Below are 21,565 nucleotides of genomic sequence, written 5' to 3'. Positions count from 1 at the left end.
AGATGGACGGAGTCCTGGAGTGTGACTCATCTGGGATGAGTGAAAATGCCGCGTCATGCTTGCCCAGGGCAGCGGGCAGGGCAGTGGCCTGTTCCAGGAAGCAGCACACCTGAGGGGCACAGGGAGGAGTAGACCAGTCTCTGGGATGTACTGCAGGAAGCAATCCCTGTTCTGGCTGGAATTAGCTCAAGGGTCCTGCAGCGGCACCTCATGGAACCGTCTCTCCTCCACAGCAGAGCTGCTGCTGCTGCTTTTACACTTTTTATGTTGAGATTACACTATTAAAGCTGGGAAACAAGGAAGGGCTTAGAATAGAAGCAGCAGGAGAGCCTAGGCTGCTTTGTCCTCTAGAAAGATTATGGGGAAGAAATGGGAGTAGGCAGGGCTGCTTTAAGTCACAGGGAAGTCAGAGAAAAGGGCCCTTAGGCAGGGTGAGGGGGTTAACCCGAGATGAGCTGCTGCTGCTGCCCAGGGCTCCCCTGGTTGCAAGTCTTGTGGGGACCCTTAGAACTTAGGAGAAAAGCACACCTGAGAGAGAAGGGGAAGCAAGGCGTGGGTGTGGACATGCTCCCCAGAGGGAGCGCGCCCAGAAATGCTTAACATAAATTACTTTCTCAGTGTGGGAGGTAAAGACAAACAGGTCTAACTGTGACTTGGTACTTTTTTTTATTATTATTATTTAAGGTATTACAAATAGTAGTACATATGTCTCCTTCCCCCCCCCCCCCCCCATTGACCTCCTTCTGGCCTCCCCTACACCTGGCACTTGCTCTCACCCCCACGCGCCCCCCCCCCCAGTGTCTTGTGTCTATTGGTTGTGTTTATACTAGTATGCATGCATACAAGTCCTTCAGTTGATCTCTTACTCCCCCCAACCCTCCCTTACCTTCCTGCTGTAGTTTAACAGTCTGTTTGATGCTTCTTTGCCTCTATTTTTGTTCAACAGTTTATAATGTTCTTTATATTCCACAAATGAGTGAGATGACTTGGTACTTTCTTCTGTGTTCATGAAAGATAACATTAGATATGCAATACAGAGCCCAGGCTGCTGAGGCTCAGTGGGTTGGGGCGTCATCCCAGGCACCAGAAGATTATGGGTTCTATTCTTTGTCAGGGCACATGCCTAGGTTGCAGATTTGATCCCAGGTCCGGGTGCATGCAGGAGGCAACTGATCAATGTTTCTCTCTCATCTCTCTCTCTCTCTCTCTCTCTCTCTCTCTCTCTCTCTCTCTCTCTCTCTCCCCCCCCTTCCCTCCCTCTCTTAAATCAGTAAAAATTTTAATGCAATACTGAGTGATTATATGAAGACCTCAACAACTGAGCCACTCCCCTTTTTATGGTTACTGCACCAGCTTTTTACTAGTAAAGTCATTAAATGATAAATATGAACTATATCAAACATACAAAAGGGCAAAATTATTGTGCAGCCTGAGTTTCACCAACAATACACACATGTGAGTAAAAGCAATAAAATAAGAAGTGCTAGCCCACTAAGTGTAAGAAGCTTCCCTGAGAAGTCTGGAGATATTATAAGTTAATATATGTAAAAAGCACTTCGAAGAATGTCTGGCCCAAAGTAAATACTATAAAACTGTTAATTATCATCACAGAAGAAAGATCCTGGAGGAAAAATAAACATATCCTAATAGGCAAGGTGGAGGTACAGAATAGTTTAATCTAAATATTGAAAGGAGTGTAACTGGATTTTGTAACAAACTGGTGAAGCAGGTTCGATTACTTCTTGCTGCTCTGATTCACAGTTTGAGAATGACAAGGCATTTAAAATATCTTTTCTGGCCCTAGCTGGTTTGGCTCAGTGGATAGAGCGTCGGCCTTCAGGCTGAAGGGTCCCTTCAATTCCAGTCAGGGGCACATGCCGGGTTGCAGGCTTGATCCCCAGTAGGGGGCGTGCAAGAGGCAGCCATGCAATGATTCTCATCATTGATGTTTCTATCTCCCTCTCTCTTTCTCTCTGAATTCAATAAAAATAGATTTTAAAAATTAAGTATCTTTTCCATCATCAATACAAGGAAATATGGTACAGAATAAATATCCAATACTGATTACAGATGGGGGACTGATAGGCACTGGAGTATACCCTCCTACACCAAATTCCAGCTGTAGAAACAACAGGGACTATATTGCCGAAACCGGTTTGGCTCAGTGGATAGAGCGTCGGCCTGCGGACTGAGGGGTCCCAGGTTCGATTCCGGTCAAGGGCATGTACGTTGGTTGCGGGCACATCCCCAGTGGGGGATGTGCAGGAGGCAGCTGATCGGTGTTTCTCTCTCATCGATGTTTCTAACTCTCTCTCTCCCTTCCTCTCTGTAAAAAATCAATAAAATATATATAAAAAAAAAATAGGGACTATAAACAAACTAGGGGCCCGGTGCACGAAATTCATGCACTTGGTGTGTGGGGGGGGGGGGAGTGTCCCTCAGCCCAGCCTGCCCCCTCTCACATACTGGGAGCCCTCAGGCGTTGACCCCCATCACCCTCCAATCGCAGGATCGGCCCCTTGCCCAGGCCGGACACCTCTGGCTGAGGTGTCCGGCCCGGGCAGCAGGGACCCACAGCTGCAGCGGCCCCGCGATCGTGGGCTTCGCTTTAGGCCCAGGCAAGGGGCCCCTAGCTCCTGGGACTGCCAGCTTCGACCGTGCCCAGCTCCCATCGCTGGCTCCACCCCTACTTCCTGCTATCAATGGCCAGGGCGGAAAAGGCACCTGATTCTCCGATCATGGCTGGGGGGCAGGGCAAAGGCGGCCCCAGGGCCGCCTTTGCCCTGCCCCCCAGCTCTTAGCTCCCCCCTGGGTTTCCGATCACTGTCAGTGGCAGGGGGCTTCTTCCTGCTTTCCCTTTCGCCTCCCTGCATTGTGCCTACATATGCAAATTAACCGCCATCTTGTTGGCAGTTAACTGCCAATCTTAGTTGGCAGTTAATTTGCATATAGCCCTGATTAGCCAATGAAAAGGATAGCTCGTACACCAATTACCATTTTTCTCTTTTATTAGTGTTGATGACTGTTCTCCAAAACTGAAAAGGGAATGCTTGGAGGAATAGAAGAGAGAATATAGGAACTACTGATCAATGTGTAGGTCACTATATTGTGGAACTTCTTTGTTATAAAGCTTAGCCTATACTTTCACTGACAGGAATACCTTCAAAATTCTGAGGGAAGTTAATTTCCCATCCAGGAGTCTATTTCTAGGCAGATTACCAATCAAATGTGAGTTGAATAATGACTTTTTCAAACATGCAAGATAGCAAAAAATGCACCTCTTAAGCACTCTTCCTCAGGAATCTTCTGGAATAGATACACCCGCAGGCTCCATGTGCACTGGCTGCACAATAAACAAATATGTAAGTACTATCTCACTAACCATTATCCTAAAAATTCACTGATAAACCACCATTCCTCACATGGGCCCGTGAATTGTGTGATACATTTTTAATCGAGTTGTTTATATAGATAAAGGGCCTGCAAAAATTACTTGCTTTAGACCCTATACATCCTAGGAAGAGTCCTAACTAATCAAAGCAACAGACTTTTACAATAATGAGCACACAAGGATTTAATAATGAAGAGGTCATAAGAGATCAACCAAAGGACTTGTATGCATGCATATTAGCATAACCAATGGACACAGACACTGGGGCGGTGGGGGCTTGCCCTCGGGGGTGAGAGTGGCGGTGGGAGGGGGTCAATGGGGAAAAAGGAGACATATCTAATACTTTAAAGAACGAAGAAGTCATAAGACTTGGGAGTGGATTCATCAGAGTGATGAGGACAAAAGGTTACACTAAGGGTCAGAGAATGAGTGGTAGCAATATGAATCAAGCTCATGACACTTCCCGGGCTAGTTCACCCATTCCCCTCCTTGAACTTTAGCCCCACACTTATAAAGCAGGGATAAGATCCACTCTGTGTTTTGTAAGATTAAAGTAGACACATTCATTCTCTCTCCTCTCTCTCTCTCTCTCTCTCTCTCTCTCTCTCTCTCTCTCTCTCTCTCTCTCTCTCTCTCTCTCTCTCATACACACACACACACACACACACACACACACCTGGATTGTCAGCCAATTGCCGATTGTTTTTTGAAGATGAGGGTGGCAGTGTATGAATCTTAAGAAAGTCAATCTCTGTGTGTGTTTTTTCATTTTACAGACATTAATAAAAAAAACAGTGGTGCCTGAGAATTAATTTTGAAGATCATTTATTTATGTTGGTAAAGTACAATAGGCCTATGACAATTTACAAAACATCCCAAGAGCCACTTTGGTTTTGGAAAGCCAGGAAGCAAAGCAGAGGAAAGATGAGACTGAGAGATAAGTTGTTTTACATAATAAACTAAGAATAATACTGACTTTCCTCAAGTATGCCATTAGTGGGGAGGGGGGAGAGGGAGGGAGAGGTGAGACAGCCTGGGAATAAGCAAAAAGAAGGTAAGGTAAGATATTTCCACAACAAGGAACCTGTGGGTTGGACATGGGGGTACTGGGGAGTCAAGTAGGCCACAGAGAAATTTCTGGTGGCAGGAATGATTTCAAAAAATGTTAAGAATATAGATGGCTAATATGAATCCTTACGGATGATCCTGTCTTTGTTTAAAATTTTGATATTTTGTTCATCATGGTTATTTATCTTGATTACTGGGTTTTTGTGGGGCCCCTTAAGTGTTTCACCTGAGGTTAAGTACCACTCACCTCACCCCAGTCCCTGCCCTGGTTATTACCTCTTCAGACCTTCAGTATAAGTCTGCTGGGTGGAAGACCTTTGGGTTAGTGATAGCTTTTAAAAATGGTTCAACACAGGATGGAGCAAGAAAGCCATCAACAGTAGACATACATATAAATTGTCTAAAGTCAGTGTGAACAAGGAATTTGAATAATGTACGTTTACACGGTAAACATTAGAAAGAGAAAGATAAACAGTTTGGGATGGTTAGAGGGTGATGGCAAGGATCCCAGAGAAGAAATGGAATTTCTCTATCCTCTGTACCTTCTGCTGGGTCTCACAACACACTTATCCTTCAATCTTTACTTCTCAAAAATGGAGTGAGAAGCCCAAGATGCTGTGGGCCTGGCCCGGCAGTTCAGTCCTGAAAAGAGAGGCCAAGAACTGGATGTTGGATCCCTGAGGAAAATAGATTCCGGTGGGGCTGGAGGGAGGGACCAGGATTAACCTCTCAACCCCTTTACACAAATGTTGAGAAGAGCCAGCTTCAGAACAAGTAAACCCAAGTCATCTAGAGATGCCAATTTCCTGGCGAGGGGATTTAAGAGGCTTATCTTGACACCATGTTTGCTAATGCAAATTGGCTACAAACAAGAATGCGTTGAGTCCATACCTCCTCCACCAGTGAAGTTGGGGAGGCAAGAACAAGACACAGAGCCTCTGGTCCCTGTTCCACTACTTGTTCTGGAGGAATTCAACCTTTCATTTTTCTTGTGTCAGCAACTAAGAGTGAGTACTGCTAGGGAAATCACCCCTGAGCCATGTTTCTCTACCTCTTCCCCCATTATTGCCCCTACAAAGCCTGGAAGACATGTTTTTCCTAATCGCTCTCTGTCCTGACTCCATGAAACTTTAATCTGTTTATGTGCATGGCCCTTTGGAAGACCACCAACCACTGTAATAACTGAGACGTTGTTGCCCCCACTGTGAGGGTGCACAACCTGAGGCCAGTTCCTTCACATTTTCCAGGTTTTATCTCCTCCCTCGGGGTCTTCTCCTCATCACTTACCCTCATTCTCCTGCATCCCAGCCTCTCCCTCTCACTGGCTCTGCTGCTCACCCACCTCCAGCTACGGCCCTCTCTCTGTTCCCTTCTGGCCTTATTTCTTCAAAGGCAGGTTGCACTCTGGTCTGCATTCTGCCTCCATCTCTCTACTGAACCTGTTCTCCATAATTTCACAAATGAATTGTGTCTCCCGCACACGCATACTCTTTCAGCCAGCAATTCCATGTAACAGAACTTTTAGCAGCACTTGCCTAGGAGTAGGCAAAACTGAATGCTGGTGTTCACAACTGTTTCCAGCAAGCCAGAGATGTTAAATAACCATGAATATCGAATAACAGTGGTATGCCTAAATTCTTAATGGACCTAGGACTTGGTTCAACCGACTGTATACAATCCAGCCTGTGTAGTCAACGCAGCCTGCCTGTCCATGGAATAAGCTTTCAACTTTAATTAGTGTAAACATTATAAACACCCCCTTTAAAAATCCTTGACTTACTCCTCTCCATGACAACTCAGCCAACGGCTTTTCTGGTGTATTCCTCTGAGTGAAAAGTAAAGACAGCTGTGTTGTCTTTCTTTTATTTGTTTGTTTTACTTTGTTTCTGGGTGTTTTTTTATTCTGGTAGCCTTTTATCCTTTGCACCCTTTCCTTGGGCTCTAACCCAGAGAAGTGAAACCGTGAAGTTCCTAAGGATGTAGGTACAAACACGCCCTTTGTAGCATTAGCACAGGTCATACAAGGGGAAACCACTGAATGCTCATCAACAGAGGAATGGCTGGGTGCACTGGGGAGCACCATGCAGCCATTTAAAAGAATGAGTCAGATGCATAACTATTGAACTGCAGAGGTTTCCAAGAGATCTAGCTCTTGAGTGAGAAAAGCAAGCTTCCGGAAAATGTATACAGTGCAGCACAACTCTTTTTTTAAACAACCAAAGTCAACCGCTCCTAGAAGTGTATTCATGATTGAAGATGCACCTGTGAATCCACAGACTCTTGAGCAGACTCGTTGGGCTTGACCTTGGTTTGGCTCAAGAAAGCAGATTTACCTTGCCCTGGCTTACCCCAGCCAGCAGTCATATTCACTGTGAGCCAAAAGCTTACAATGACTAAAACCAAGAAGATCTACATTAGGGACCTACCAAGGGTTTCATCTGGTTCCTGGGTAGGTGACAAAGCCTGAGCCCTGAATCATCTTTCTAATGTGTACAAAGTCCCTAACCAGCACTGGCCCACTCCTGTCCCCTGGTTTCCTCCCCTGAGTGCCATGAAGGACCAGGAAATAGCTGGGGTTGAGTGGGATTAAGACAAGAGGGAAGAAGAAAGAAGTGGAACTTTGTGCCTACTGTTCACATATAATTTTTTAGACTTCTTTTTTTGTTTTTTAAATATTTATTGTTGAAAGTATTACATAGGTCCTCCTTTTCCCCCATTAACCTCTTCCAGCCAGGCCCTCACCACCCCATTGTCTGTGTCCATGGGTTATGCATATATGCATACAAGTTCATTGGTTGATCCCTTAGAATTCTGGTAGAGGAAGCAGGCACCATGGTCAGTAAAATGAGGCCATTATAAATATTTACCTGGAATATAAGGAAGACGAAAAGGCTGCATTCACCTGGAAAGGGCAAAGTTCATGAGAACTGTCCATGTATCCTGGGCAGTGACTCCATACTGCACCCTAATACCCGGACCCCTAACCCTTCCTGCACCCATTCTGAAGGTTCGACAAAGGAGGCTCTCACTGCCTGCCTCTGTTAGGCCTCCTCCAATATCTGGTGTAACTAGGACCCTAATGCCAGGATGCTTGCAACCAGGTTCAGGGAGAGGCAGGCAGCAAGTCTCTGAGCTGTTACTTTTCCAGGTTCTAGGCAGCCTGGCAACCTCTGGTCATTTATGGAAGGACGGGGCTGATGCGGTAGAAATCAGGAACTGAAGACTTTCGGGTCCATAAGGGGTCTAGCAGCCCAGCGAAGCCTCCCAGGCTGGCCTTCCATACGTTGGCCACCGCCTTCCCATGGTCCCGGTCCAGAAAAAGGGAAACTTTCCCCTCCGGAAGGGGAAGGCCACTCACCCCCTCTATCAACCAGCTCTCCAAAAGGCCTGGAGGCCTGGCGAGTGTCCTCATCCTTGCTCCCTCCAACCTGGAGGCTCTTGGCCCCAGGCCTCGCCAGGAGGGTCGGAGACGCTCTGCCACATCCATCCTCGCGGCCTCACCCGGGCCAGGGGCCCTTATCTTCCCACAGCAGCTCCAACCAGTAGGCGCTGCCCTTCCCCAGGCTGCTGGGCAGCTGGCAGGTTGGGGCTCGTCTGGGGCGGAGACTGGGGAGCGCCTGACAGTAGCGAAGGGGGCGGCACCCAGACCCATCTTTAAAGACACAAACTGCCTTAGGGCATCTAGACTCACGCCGGCGGCCCTGAGCGGCTCCCCCTCGCCATGGGCCGCTACCGCGTCTGCGTGGCCACCGGCGCCTGGCTCTTCTCCGGGTCGCACAACCGGGTGCAGCTGTGGCTGGTCGGGGAGCGCGGGGAGGCGGAGCTGGAGCTGCAGCTGCTGCCGGCGCGGGGCCAGGTCAGCGGGGGCAGCTGGGACCCCAATCCCCGCCGGGCTCACGGCAGGAGGTGGGAGGGGGGTCGGCGAGTAACCGCGCGAACGCGCCCAATGGAACTCCCAGGAGTTGGGACGCCTGCCCCTAAGCGGGGAGGGGGTCGGGCTGGGCTCAACCCCTTTCTCCCTCCCCCACCGACCGTGGTCCCCGCAGCCTCCACTACTTTCCCAGTTGACCCCAGGCCAGGGTCGTGGGATCAGTGGTCAAAGGGAAGGTCCTCCGAGAGCGCGGGCGCGGTGAGAGCTCGGTTAGTGGACGGGGTAGGTGATGGTGCTCAGTGTTCAATTCAAGACACTCAGGGCCTCGCCCCGCCTTCCTGTCCTCCCGGTGCAATGGGGCGTCTGAGACCCACCGCGCGGGTGTTGGGAGGAGGCAATGCTGTCCCTGGAGGCCTTGTCACCGGACTCCGCAGAGGACCCCGCACCCCAGTAAAACGTCCTCTCCCGGGTCCCCGCTCCTAAGTCTCACCGGGTTCTGTCCCCACAGGTGGAGGAGTTCGAACAGGACGTCCCCCAGGACTTGGGGCCACTGCAGTTCGTGAAGTTGCGCAAACACCACTCCCTGGTGGACAACGCCTGGTTCTGCGACCGCATCACCGTGCGGGGCCCAGGAGCCTTAGAGGAGGCCGCCTTCCCCTGCTACCGCTGGGTGCAGGGCCAGGGCGTGCTGACCCTGCCCGAGGGCACCGGTGAGGGGCCGCCTCGGGGAAGAGGGTGCAGGGCGTAGGGAGTAGTGGGAGGAGGATGGGGTTGGGGAGGAGGGAGGATTGCACTGAGGATGGTCCTAGAGGCTTGAAACAGTGCGTGCTCAGTAGGTTCAGGGTGGCCAAGGCAGGCAATGAGGGGAAATTTACACATAGAATTAAAAAGGCTGCAAGTGGGACTGGACAGGGAAGTGAGTGAGGTGTACATCCCACCTCCCAAGAATGTGAGCAGAGGGAGTGGGAGGTGCAGCCACGCTGGGAAACAAGAGCCACAGTAAAGCGGAAAGGAATCTCCGTGTGACTGGGAACCAGTCAGGGCAGGGACAGGTAAGACTAGCACATGTGACCCCTGAGAGGAGGCAGGGAAGGGAAGCAATAAATGATGTCACAACATGGAGAGACACCTGTGAGGGCAGGGAGCACGCTGACGTGCTGGAATGAACGAGGACAGCAAATATTGAATTACTGTGGTAAATAAGAGACAGGAACACAGAGACAAATGGGGGTGAGAACAGGTAAGGCTGGAAACATTACGTACCTGACTTTGACACAGGTGAGTATAAGTACTGATAAGAGGAAGAAGTCAGTAAACAGGGACTTCAATAGTAAGTCCTGGGAAGATGAAGTCAGGTAAAGAAAGCAAACAGCTTTTGAGAACAGCTGAAGGTGTGGCAGGTGAGATGCAAGAAGTGAATATTCACTAAAGCAATATGTAGTAGGAAAACAGGTGTGGGGATAGGGGTGACTAAGATTTAATCACCTTGCCCTAGCCAGTTTGGGTCAGTGGATAGACCCTTGACCGGAATCAGCCTGCGGACCTAAGGATCTGGGGTTCGATTCCAGTCAGGAGCACAGACCTTCATTGCAGGCTCCTCCTCGGCCCAGGTCCTGGTCGGGACTCGTGCAGGAGACAGCCAATTAATTTGTTTCTCTCATATGGGTGTTTCTCTCTGTCTTTCCCTCTCTCTTCCACTCTCCCTGAAAATCAATGGAAAAATATCCTCAGGTGAAGATTTAAAAAAAAAAAAAAAGATTTTGTCACCTTAATTCAGGTGATTTATCCAACCATAGATATTGATGAAATAGGATCAGGTAGGGAAAGATGGATTAAGGGATAAGAAAATGGTGGCAAACATGACACTTTGGTCTCAAAGCAAGAGATGAGGGCTGAGATAGGGGTGCAAAGTTGGGATAAATGTGTCTGGGGAATCAATGAACTGAGGAACAGCCAGAGATAAAAGCAACAGAGCACAACTGAACACATGGACTACGATACGAAAAGGACGGTGAGGACATACAGAGCACAGGACCACGCAAAACTGTGTGGCCAATTGTCTTCATGTCTCCCCAGCCCGCCTGGCAGGAGACAGTGCATCAGATGTGTTCCAGAAACATCGAGAGAAGGAACTGAAGGAAAGACAGCAAGTATACTGGTGACCGCCCACTCATATTAGACGCCAAGTTTCACTCCCCCACCCGACCCTGCCCACATCACTGACCTGAACCTTGTCCCCATGTCCTAGCTGGGCCACCTGGAAGGAAGGCTTACCCCTGACTATAGCTGCAGGCAGTGAGGATGAACTACCTCCAGATGTGAGATTCCACGAGAAGAAGAGGCTGGACTTTGAATGGACACTGAAGGCTGGGTGAGGAAATGCCTGGAGCTCAGAGCGGACTCAGGGCTGGGAGGCCCAAGAATGGTGGGAAATAGTGAGGGGCTGAGGAGTCAGCACATGGGCTCATGCCTCAATGCCTGTCCTAGGGCACTGGAGATGGTCCTCAAGCGTGTGTACACCCTCCTGAGCTCCTGGAACCATCTGGAGGATTTTGATCAGATCTTCTGGGGCCAGAAGAGCTCCCTGGCTGGTCAGTGATTTCCCCCAGGTGCCTATTAACCTGTGATGGCCCCTTTTGATGACCCAACCTTCATACTCCATAGTCCCCAATAAGGCCTTGCCAGATGAGACGTCATCTCAGAGAGGAGCTGGATACAGGGCAGTCATATGCCTGAATCACTGGGGTAGAGCCTAGAGGAGGGTTGTGGTGAATATCTCCTCCTCTTGGGCTGGTAAACCCACAAGACAGTATACAGATGATGTATTATAAAATTATACACCTGAAACTTACATAATTTTGTTAACCAATGTCACCCCAATAAATTCAATTTTTTTAAAAAAGAATATCCTCCTACCCTCCACCCTTACCCCACAGAGAAGGTTCACCAGCGCTGGCAGGATGATGAGCTTTTTGGCTACCAGTTCCTCAATGGCGCCAACCCCATGCTGTTGAGACGCTCCACCTCTCTGCCCTCCCGGCTGCTGCTGCCCTCGGGGATGGAGGAGCTTCAGGCCCAGCTGGAGAAAGAACTCCAGGTATCTCCTCCCACCCTACACTGTTCTCTCCTTGTCTGTGTGGGGAGAAGTGCTGAAGAGGAGGAACCAAAAGTGAGTCTGGGAAGGGAGGCTGTGGTAACCCTTGTCCTTGGGTGAGGAGTCTGTGCTGGAACAAAACCCAGAGATGACAAAACACGTAGGAGAAACTATGAGGAACTCCCAGCATGGACGTCCAAGGTGCATGCAGGTGGGGCCAGACATGTTAACTGGGACAAACACATTCCCAGTGTTCATGGGCCGCAAGAAAGGTGAAGAATGCACTGTCAGCCCAGCAGTGTGGCTCAGTGGTTGAGCATTGACCTATGAACCAGGAGCATAGGGTTCAAATCCTGGTCAGGGCACATGCCCACTTAGCAGGCTTGCTCCCCAGTAGGCGGCATGCAGGAAGCAACCAATCAATGATTCTCATCATTGATGTTTCTCTTTCTCTCTCTCCCTCTCCCTTCCTCTCCGAAATCAATAAAAATATTTTTTTTTTAAAAATGCACTGTCAGGTGGGGAGAATTGAGGAGGTTTCCTGGAGGTGGAAGCTGGATACAGGAAAGATGAGCTGGATGTAAGGCAGACGAACAAAGCAGGATGTGAGCATGTCCATGTGCATGTGTCTGGGTTCCGTGGCAATGGCAGTCAGGGAACCTCTGTGCATTACTTGGCAGAGGAGGTGAGATTTGGACAGCGAGTGAAAGAGCGTTTGCTGAGCTGATGGGCGCCCAACACAGGGAGCAGAGCGCTAGGGGACGTTGGGGAAGGGGCAGAGCCTTCTTGACATGGGAGAGTTTGCAATGCCTACAATGCAAACTGGACTGAGAGGCCAGGTACTAGACCCAGACCTGCACAAGCCATCAACCCACACTAGGTTGTTTCTTCGTTTATTTAAAATGAGATGCTCTGGTTCTGCCAATAGGACTCTGGTACTAATATAGGATGATGGCAAGACACTAGATAAATGTCTTTATTTTTTAATTAAATTTATTGGAGTGATGTTGGTTAATAAAATTAAGTATCTTTAAATGTCTTCCCCCCTTTGCCCTGTCCCTGCAGATTTTGAATTCTAACGATGGGTATGTTCCTCTGTTCCCCAGAAGGGTTCCCTGTTTGAGGCTGACTTCATCCTTCTGGATGGAATTCCAGCCAATGTGATCCGAGAAGAGCAGCAGTACCTGGCAGCCCCCCTTGTCATGCTGAAGATGGAACCCAGTGGGAAGCTGCTGCCCATGGTCATCCAGGTGAGGCACCGGGGCATCCGCCTCCCAACACTGCTCTCTGTTCACCCCAACCTCTGCTCCCAGGGACCCAGCCCCCTGGCTCTTGGTTCCCAAATTCCATCCTCACACAGTGAGACGTGTCCTCAAGTCAGTCTTTGCTTGCAGCCTGGTTTTCCCTGACTCACCCAACTGGAAGTACCTGTTCAAGAGTCATAATGGCCTCTTGGAGTTCTCACCCTGTACTCGGTGGTTCTCAAACTTTAGTGTGCGTTAGAACCACCTGAAGGGCTAGTTAAAATACAGGTTCTGGGTCCACCACCAGATTTTCTGATTCAGTAGATCTCGGATGGGGACTGAGAATTTGCCTTGCTAACACATTCCAAAGTCATGCTGATGCTGCTAGTTTGGGAACACACTTTGAGAATCACTATTTACTCTCTCCGTAGCCTTGACTCTAAATACACATTGTTTCCTCAATATCTTTTCTCCCAAAATTCTCAACTTTCAGCAAACACTGTCAATTATCTAACACATCCCGCTTCTCCTTTTCAATCCTCCCACCCTAACTCAGAACCTCACCACAGTTCTCCCAAACCACTGTTAGAATCTCCTTACTGGACTCTTGCTTCTGACTCTCCTGCATTCATCCTGACCATCATGGCACTCATATGGCCGCACAGCCAGTAAGAGGCAGGGTGGAAGGGTCCTCGTTCCTCCTACTAGATTATAACTTCCTGGAAAAGAATAACCTTACTTAGTCCTCTCTGTTTCCCCAGGAATGGTGACCATAATGTCCTTCATAAAGTGGAAGTTCAATAAACATTCAATTTCTTTTTCCCAGATCCAGCCTCCCAACCCCAGCTGCCCCACCCCATCACTGTTCCTGCCTTCGGATCCTCCACTTGCCTGGCTCCTGGCAAAGATCTGGGTCCGAAATTCAGATTTCCAACTGCACCAGCTCCAATACCATCTGCTGAACACTCATCTGGTGGGTGAAGTCATCGCTGTCGCCACCATGAGGTGCCTCCCAGGACTGCACCCTGTCTTCAAGGTACATCCTCTACCCTCCATGTCCCATCTTGCTCAGACCCAAGAGAGGAAATGGCCAGTATCACATGATACTGCAGCAGCAAAAAATGTTTATACCAATTTGTGAAAGAAGGAGGGAAGAGTAGAAGGAAGACTGTATTTTAAGACTTATATTTTAATTGCATCAAGTCACCTAATGTTTCTTCAGGACATGTTATAAGGGAACCCTCTGAAATTCCAGAGACCTGACCATCTAGCAATGACCTGGAGTATTGCTGGACAATTGTTAGTAAAACAAAACCCTTGCTCCTGTCCTAGGAGATTTATGGTTTATCCAGGAAGACAAGTGATGCCCATAAGAACCAACCAGTGAATAATATCTGGAACTAGAATTTGAAATCACAGGAGATAGCCTATAAACACTATAGTATTGACGGAGAATGTCCCACCCCAACTGAGGAGTCTACTGTAGAAATGGATCAAAAGGCAAGGAGAACGCCCCAGTAGGTTACTTATACCTGCCCAGGTGGAGAAAGATATGCAAGGTGGTTACAGGAATGACAAGAAAACAAAGACTTGGAGGAAACAGCAGGTGCACATGACTTCAAATAAGACCGAAGAGAGAAAGGTCACAGGTCTAAGCTGTAACACCTAAGAATCTACAGGATGGGTGGGTTGTAATTTTATAAAAGAGTAACTCAGTATCTACTGCCAGGCAAAGGGAAGCAAAATAGGACTTGTGCTTGTTTGAAAGTATTCTCAAAATCTTTTTTATTGTTGTTGTTGCTAATCCTCACCTGAGGATATTTTTCCATTGATTTCTAGAAACAGTGGAAGGGAAGGGGAAAAGACAGAGAGAAACATAGATGTGAGAGAGACAAATGGATTGGTTGTACACACCTGGGGCCGGGGATGGGGCCTAAACCGAGGTACATGCTCTTGACCAGAATCAAACCCAGGACCCCTCAGTCCACAGGCCGACGCTCTATCCACTGAGCCAAACTGGCTAGGGCTATTCTCAAAATCTTGATGACACTTTAGGTATAAAGAACATGGCAGAGAAGGGACAATACTGATACAAGCTTATGAACCAGAGCAACTGCCAAAAACAGCAAAGTCATGAGAAAAAGACAGTTTGGAAGCAAACACAAGTTGTTTAGTGTCAGGTCCACAAAGTTTGAAATGTTGGCAAGATATGCAAATGAGTATCTGGGTAAGGAGAACTGAACTGTGTTTCAAGCTGGAAGTTTCCACCCTGACCACCAAACCTGCCCAGTAGTAACTATGGCCTCAGTGAGTCTGGGGTAACATAGACAAGATGGAATCTGTGCGATTAATAGAATCTTGGATTTTACTGACCTCATGGAGCTCCTGCATCACAATCTGCTGCTCACCCCCCTTTACTAGTTCACCCCTCTCCACACCTCCATCCACTCACCACTGAGCTGTTATCAGGACACACAGGAGACGGAACCTGTAATGTAGGCAGGCTCTGGATTCAGTCTGCCAGCATCTAATCCTGAATCCTGGCCTCAGAACTGACCAGAGGCTTGCTTCAGGGTCCTCATCTCTAAATGAGGACAACAGGAGCTCCACCGTGGGTTGTTGAAGGATAAAACGACAAAACAATGTAACACGGGCTGAAAGCTAGAAAAACCCTTAGTTCTTGCAATTGCGATTATTATTACTTTTATTAGAAATCGATTGTCCTCAGGTATCTTCTCTCCTCATGTGGACTTTGGACTTTCTATGACAACTCAACCTCTTTCATCAACTTTCTGAAAAGTTTCAGACTGTGAGCTGCTTTGACATCTTGACACCAGAGGTATCACATTCCCTGTGTCCAGCATCAACTCAGATACCAACACTACAGAAGACCTGTATAGAAACTGGGTGGAAATGAACACAAAATAGTCTGAGATAAAAAGAAATGTACATCCTCATGTAGCCTTTTTTAACACCTCAGGAAAGCTATTCTTTAGAAAAGCTATTAAAAATAACTGCCTAAGGGGATGGTGCAGCCCCCATGTTGCTTCAGTAGGTGCCTTAGAATGCCTCCTTTTATTCTAAGTAAAGGTATTCACCCCCTAAAAGCCAACTGTGAAGCGACCAGAAGAGTGTGGCTTTGATGATGAGTAAAGAGGTAATTATGAGCTATGAGGATGCAAATGATAGAAATATAAAAGAAAATCGAAAGGGGATGATTCTTTCAAGTCAAACACTCAAGATGGAAATAATGAAGATAAATGACAACAGCTGAGACCTGAGGACTTCTGTGTGTACTAAACCCTCTTCATACGTCACTCACCTAAGCATCACCACTGCCTCTTAAGATAAGAAACCCTATTATCACCCCCTGTTGGCAGATGAGGTGATAGATAGGGGATAAGACAGATTATTATTAGAGGGTCCAGTGCCTTGGGCAAGGATCAGAGTGTAGATTGAAACCCAGGTAGGTCTAGCTCCAGAGCCTGACTCACAGGGGAGTAAAGAGCATGAGAATGAGTGACCAGAGAAGTAGGAGACCAGCCTGCAAAGGCGCTAGCAAGCAGGAAAGCATCAAGAGGACAGGAGGCCACCATGCTGAGCGCCACTCCCTGATAAAGAAGGGCCCAAGCACGACCTCCATAAACCACTCCTCCAACCTTCTCCATCCAGCTCCTGATCCCACACACCCGCTACACCATAGAGATCAACACACGGGCAAGGACCCAACTCATCTCAGAGGGAGGTGTGTTTGATAAGGTAAGGGGGTAATGGAATGTGGGGCCGCCTAACTGCTGTCATGTTCAAGATCCCAGACCAACCAGTGTGAATGCCCTGACCCTTAAACCCAGGAGCCTGTCCCTTTATAGCCATGTCTTTAAATGTGAGAACCCCACATCTGAACCTCCTGTACACTATGCTGTCTTCCTCAAGGCCTCTTATCTCTCTTGTCCCAGGCTGTGAGCACCGGTGGAGGGGGCCATGTGCAGTTGATCCGTCGGGCCATGGCTCAGCTGACCTACCGTTCCCTCTGTCCTCCTGACGATCTGGCTGACCGGGGCCTGCTGGGCATCCCAAGTGCCCTCTATGCCCATGATGCTTTACGGCTCTGGGAGATCACTGCTCGGTGGGTCAGAGTGGGAGCTGAGAAATGACAATGAAAATGGGGCTTTGGCCTGAGATCATCATGGGACAAAAGGAACATGAAACAAGAAGGTCCCGATGGGAGGAGCAGAGGACTCGATCCTGGGAGAGATGAGGGACAGTGAGGAGACAGCGAGTAGGGTCTGATAAGGAAGAGACTAGGATGGGGGTAGACAGCCTCGGCTGGGATAGCTGTGGATGGGGAGACTGGGGGATCTGGAGAAATCAGGGTTTTTGTTCCAACTGTGTCCATTTTATCTATCAACCATGTATGGAGAATTTCTACAAGTGACCAAATTTCATTCCTTTCCACACTAATGTCTCAAAAGACAAGTCTTGAAAGTTCTACACTCAGACATAGTAAGAGTGTGTTGGCCAGAGGCCACAGAAAGGAGTAGAGGTCAGAGGCTACAGCCTTGTACTCTCAAGGAGCTCAGCTCCCTTCTCCTCTGGACAGGTACGTGGAAGGGATCGTCCACCTCTTCTACCACGGGGATGACGTCGTGAGAGGGGACCCTGAGCTGCAGGCCTGGTGTCGGGAGATCACTGAGGTGGGGCTGTGCCAGGCCCAGGACCGAGGTAAGATCCCTCCCCAGAGAAGGAAGCTCCTCAGACACTCTGCCCAGAGCCCCTTGTCAGCCTTGCCCTTCTGGGGACATGATCCCAACCCTTCATCCCCCTCTCACCCTCCACACATGAAGCATCTGGATCTCATTCCCACCTCCTAAGTCTCAGGACAATCCTAGGAACTCAAAGATTATCCTCCTCAAAAATCCTGACCATCAACTTTTATGTCCTTCCCCCTTGTCTAGTCACAGATGGCCCCAACCTGCCACAGCAGGTGGGGCCCAGTGGGTCCAGAACCACAGCCAGTGGGGGATCTGACCAGGCCCTACTGGGGCTCACATCTCTCTTCATAATGTCTATTTTCCTGCCTGAGGATATGAATGAGAAGATTTTCCCACCAAATCCCACAATGACCCACTCTGGTTTTCCTTTCTTATCCTGTCTGCTACTGTCCAGCACACACAGAGGGTCCAGCCATACTGCACACTTCACCACAGTGCATGGTCATTCTAGGTGCAAACTCAGTACTGTACATGCTTTGGCTCAAACCTAAACTCAGTTCCCTGTCCCTTAGAGCTCACATTCCTTTGCCAATCTGTCCTGCCCCGACCCCTGCTGGGCTCTGGCCACTGGCTTAAGATAGTCATTAGCTTTAGCATACCCGAATCACATTTAACTGCTGGGGAAGAAATTGCCTTTCTTGAGCTCTCCTAGGTTCATCCTCCTCTCTCTAGCACACGTGGACCAACCTGGACTGCTTCAAGTCGTCCTTCAGTCCCTGCTCCTCACACTTCACACCAGCATCTCTGCCTCTGCAGGACACCTACAGACAGTTACTGGGGAGCCACTGTGGTCAGACCCGGGAGATGCAGTGAGCAATAAGCCGACACCTGAGCTCTGGAGGGCCTCTCCCCGCGGAATTGAGGCTGCACCATCCCCACCCTCCCAGGACCAAGCTCTCTAGGACATCTCAGTACCGTCCCTTGGGCTCCACATGCCCCCAAGTCTCTACTTCCGCTGCCTGGCCATCTTTTCCCCGACTAGTACCAACTGCATTTGGAAAATACAACCTCCACATGTTAACTTTAACCTCCAACTAACGGCCTCTCAGTCTCTCCCTCAGTTCTCATAGCTGACTTTTCCCTAATTTTCCCAACAGACTTGTAGAGGAAACATGTTAAGATTAAAAACTGTCAGAAATTAGCAGTCAGGATCCCAAGTTCAAGGTCAGCCTCTCTGCCTTTTCCCAACTGTGTCTGTCTTATCTATGAAAGGAGAGTGATTATACTTGTTCCACTTAACTGATAGGATTATTGGGTGGCCTGGGATAACCTTTGTAGAAAGCCTCTCTTGGCTGTGACACTAGAAATCATGATTTCTCTTATTCCTCACATTATAATTGGGAAGAGGGGGGAGCAACCCTAAATTCTTAACCATTTTTTAAGGCAGGGATATTTGATCACTTAACGCTTTCAGCCCCCAACCCTTCCATAATGACAATAATTATTATTTATTAAGCAGTTATATCAATATTTGATACAGTATCTCATTTAGAAGGTAAGTATCAGCCATACTTTATAGGTGAAAAAATTGAGGTCAGAGAGTTAATTGGCTTAAGATATGCAAACTGGATTGCTTGAGCCTGAACTGAAACTAATGTCTGATGCAAATATATTTGAATAAATGAACCAACACCCATCAATTCTAAAATGCAGACATCAACCTTTATTTCTCTCCTCTCATGCTGTGGCCTCTAAATCCTGTTCCTTTCCTCCCCAGGTTTCCCTGTCTCCTTCCAGTCTCTGAATCAACTCTGCCATTTCCTTACCATGTGTGTGTTCACGTGCACAGCCCAGCATGGGGCCATCAACAAGGGCCAGGTATGGACAGATGAAAGCCCAGGTCCCGAAAGCAAGTGGATACCCAAGGGAGAGATAGGGGTTCAAACCCTAAGTGCCAGGATCCTAAGTTGTACTTTCTTTCCCCAGCTGGACTGGTATGCCTGGGTGCCTAATGCCCCGTGCACAATGCGAATGCCCCCACCCACCACCAAGGAAGATGTGACAATGGACACAGTGATGGGCTCACTCCCTGATGTCCAACAGGCCTGTCTTCAAATGACCATCACATGGCATCTGGGTCGACACCAGCCAGACATGGTAAGTGAGGACTCTGGGGAAGAGAAATGATTATGGAAGGGGAACATCAGAGTGAGGGGCTAGGCTCTAGGTCAGTGATGGCGAACCTATGACACGCGTGTCAGAGGTGACACGGGAACTCATTTTTTGGGTTGATTTTTCTTTGTTAAATGGTCTTTAAATATATAAAATAAATATCAAAAATATAGGTCTTTGTTTTACTATGGTTGCAAATATCAAAAAATTTCTATATGTGACATGGCACCAGTTAAGTTAGGGTTTTTCAAAATGCTGACACGCCAAGCTCAAAAGGTTCGCCATCACTGCTCTAGGTGCTTCTGCCTTCAAACTAGAAGCTGACTGATCCTTTGTTCGTTCTTAGGTTCCTCTGGGGCATCACAAAGAACAGTATTTCTCGGGCTCCAAGACCAAAGCTGTACTAAACCAATTCCATACAGACCTGGAAAACTGGGAGAGGGAAATGACAGCCCGCAATGAGCAACTTGACCTTGCCTACGAATACTTAAAGCCCAGCAACATAGAGAACAGTATCACTATCTGAGCTCTATGGTGCCCCCACCTGGAAAACTTCAGCTCTCCAAAATAAATTCTCTACATCAGTAGCCCACTGGCCCAGGCAGGGTGGTGGTGGTGGGGAGAGTGGGGTGCTAGGAGGGAGAGGGAGGCAGCAAACCTTTTCTGTAAAAGGCCACATAAAAATTGTATGGTTTGTAGGCCACAGAGACTCTGTCACTACTCAACTCCCAGTGTAGCAAATGGGACAATATGAAACTGAATGAGTGTGAATGTGTTCCAATAAAACTTTATTCATGCTCAGTGAAAGGTGAACTTCACGTGTCACAAAATATTCTTTTGCTTTACAACATTTAAAAATACGAAAACAAGCCGAAACCGGTTTGGCTCAGTGGATAGAGCGTCGGCCTGCGGACTGGAAGGTCCCAGGTTCGATTCCGGTCGGGGGCATGTACCTGGGTTGCGGGCATATCTCCAGTGGGGGATGTGGAGGAGGCAGCTGAACGGTGTTTCTCTCTCGTCGATGTTTCTGGCTCTCTATCTCTCTCCCTTCCTCTCTGTAAAAAAATCAATAAAATATATTTTTTTAAAAAAATACGAAAACAAAACAAAACTAACACCCCTGTGCGCGCGAGAGAGGTGCACAGGCTGCAGGCTGAATGTGGCCCTCAGGGGCAGTACCTGGACAAGGCTGCCTGGTCTGGCCTGAGGCACTGACTCTACTTGCAAACATCCAGAGAATGCTCTCAGGGGTGGGTGGGGAGATTTCTTGGAGAAATGAACTACCTCAACTAATTCTCCTTTCCCAGGAGCTAGACTTCATGCTTGGTGGGCAACTTAAAAATTCCTGATTCCGCTCTTTCCCAACTTCCCCTCCACCGCTATTCACACACCTACCCCCAAAAGTCCTGGAATACGACAGGTGCTCCTAGAGCAGACTAAAATCTGTTGGTTTGCTTCCCCAAATAGTCTCAAACAAAAGAGACATGAAATTCATGTCCCAAGACCATTTCCCAGTCCCTTTAGTACACTGCAGTCACCACCTGTGATCCAGGTTCTATGTGCTCTCTCATTACCCTTTTCAGAACAATATGCACAAAGTAAGTGAAAAAGTACCACAAAATTAGGCTAACCACGGTTTGTTTGTCGTGGGTTCAGAATGGCCCCTCTCACTCATGCTTTGATCACTGTCTTCACTAGACTGGGTACAGCTCAGAACAGAACTGTGTTCTTCAAACATGCATTTCCCTGAGTGATTATTACAAACCTGCCTCTTACCAGTGAAGCATACAAGCTTTTTCTTTGGAGTGAATGACTTCTCATATTTTTAAAGTCGTGTCCCCTACCGTATTCAAAGGGCCTATCATCCGTTTCCTTAGTTTGCAGTAGGGACGCAAAGTGATGTTTTGTGTATTATTTCTTTCTCCAGTACATTCAGCAGGACCACTCACCTTCACAACCTACCCACAGTCTACTTTCCCTCGGCTTTTCCTGGCGCCCATATTTTTCCTGGAT

At 48.2% G+C, this 21,565-nt stretch overlaps 1 protein-coding gene across 3 annotated transcripts; it reads left to right on the top strand.

Annotated features, from left to right (window-relative positions):
- The first annotated feature begins 8,108 nt into the window (after window positions 1-8,108).
- Window positions 8,109-20,365, top strand: ALOX12 (arachidonate 12-lipoxygenase, 12S type). 3 transcript variants are annotated; one of them, XM_059668890.1, is made up of 14 exons: window positions 8,110-8,315; window positions 8,839-9,040; window positions 10,407-10,488; window positions 10,579-10,701; window positions 10,818-10,921; window positions 11,267-11,427; window positions 12,531-12,674; window positions 13,495-13,704; window positions 16,341-16,427; window positions 16,625-16,794; window positions 17,269-17,390; window positions 19,158-19,258; window positions 19,367-19,537; window positions 19,899-20,365. In XM_059668890.1, the coding sequence occupies exons 1-14, from the start codon at window positions 8,181-8,183 to the stop codon at window positions 20,076-20,078; spliced, it is 1,992 nt and encodes a 663-aa protein (XP_059524873.1). In that variant the 5' UTR covers window positions 8,110-8,180; the 3' UTR covers window positions 20,079-20,365. The 3 variants fall into 3 exon arrangements, with proteins under 3 accessions (XP_059524876.1, XP_059524873.1, XP_059524875.1); XM_059668892.1 differs by lacking the exon at window positions 8,110-8,315 and adding an exon at window positions 8,605-8,679; XM_059668893.1 differs by lacking the exon at window positions 10,579-10,701 and having other exon boundaries at window positions 8,109-8,315.
- Window positions 20,366-21,565: the final 1,200 nt, after the last annotated feature.

This window comes from Myotis daubentonii, chromosome 16 (assembly GCF_963259705.1).
Source record: "Myotis daubentonii chromosome 16, mMyoDau2.1, whole genome shotgun sequence".
NCBI classification, from domain to species: domain Eukaryota; kingdom Metazoa; phylum Chordata; class Mammalia; order Chiroptera; family Vespertilionidae; genus Myotis; species Myotis daubentonii.
This window is presented reverse-complemented; position numbering and strand designations above follow the sequence as displayed.

Bases quoted from the DNA above. Each gene is read 5' to 3' on its own strand.
- ALOX12 (XM_059668890.1), top strand. From the start codon at position 8,181: ATGGGCCGCTACCGCGTCTGCGTGGCCACCGGCGCCTGGCTCTTCTCC. The intron at 9,041-10,406 runs GTGAGGGGCCGC...ATGTCTCCCCAG, and splicing joins GACCCTGCCCGAGGGCACCG to CCCGCCTGGCAGGAGACAGT. The intron at 13,705-16,340 runs GTACATCCTCTA...TTCTCCATCCAG, and splicing joins GACTGCACCCTGTCTTCAAG to CTCCTGATCCCACACACCCG.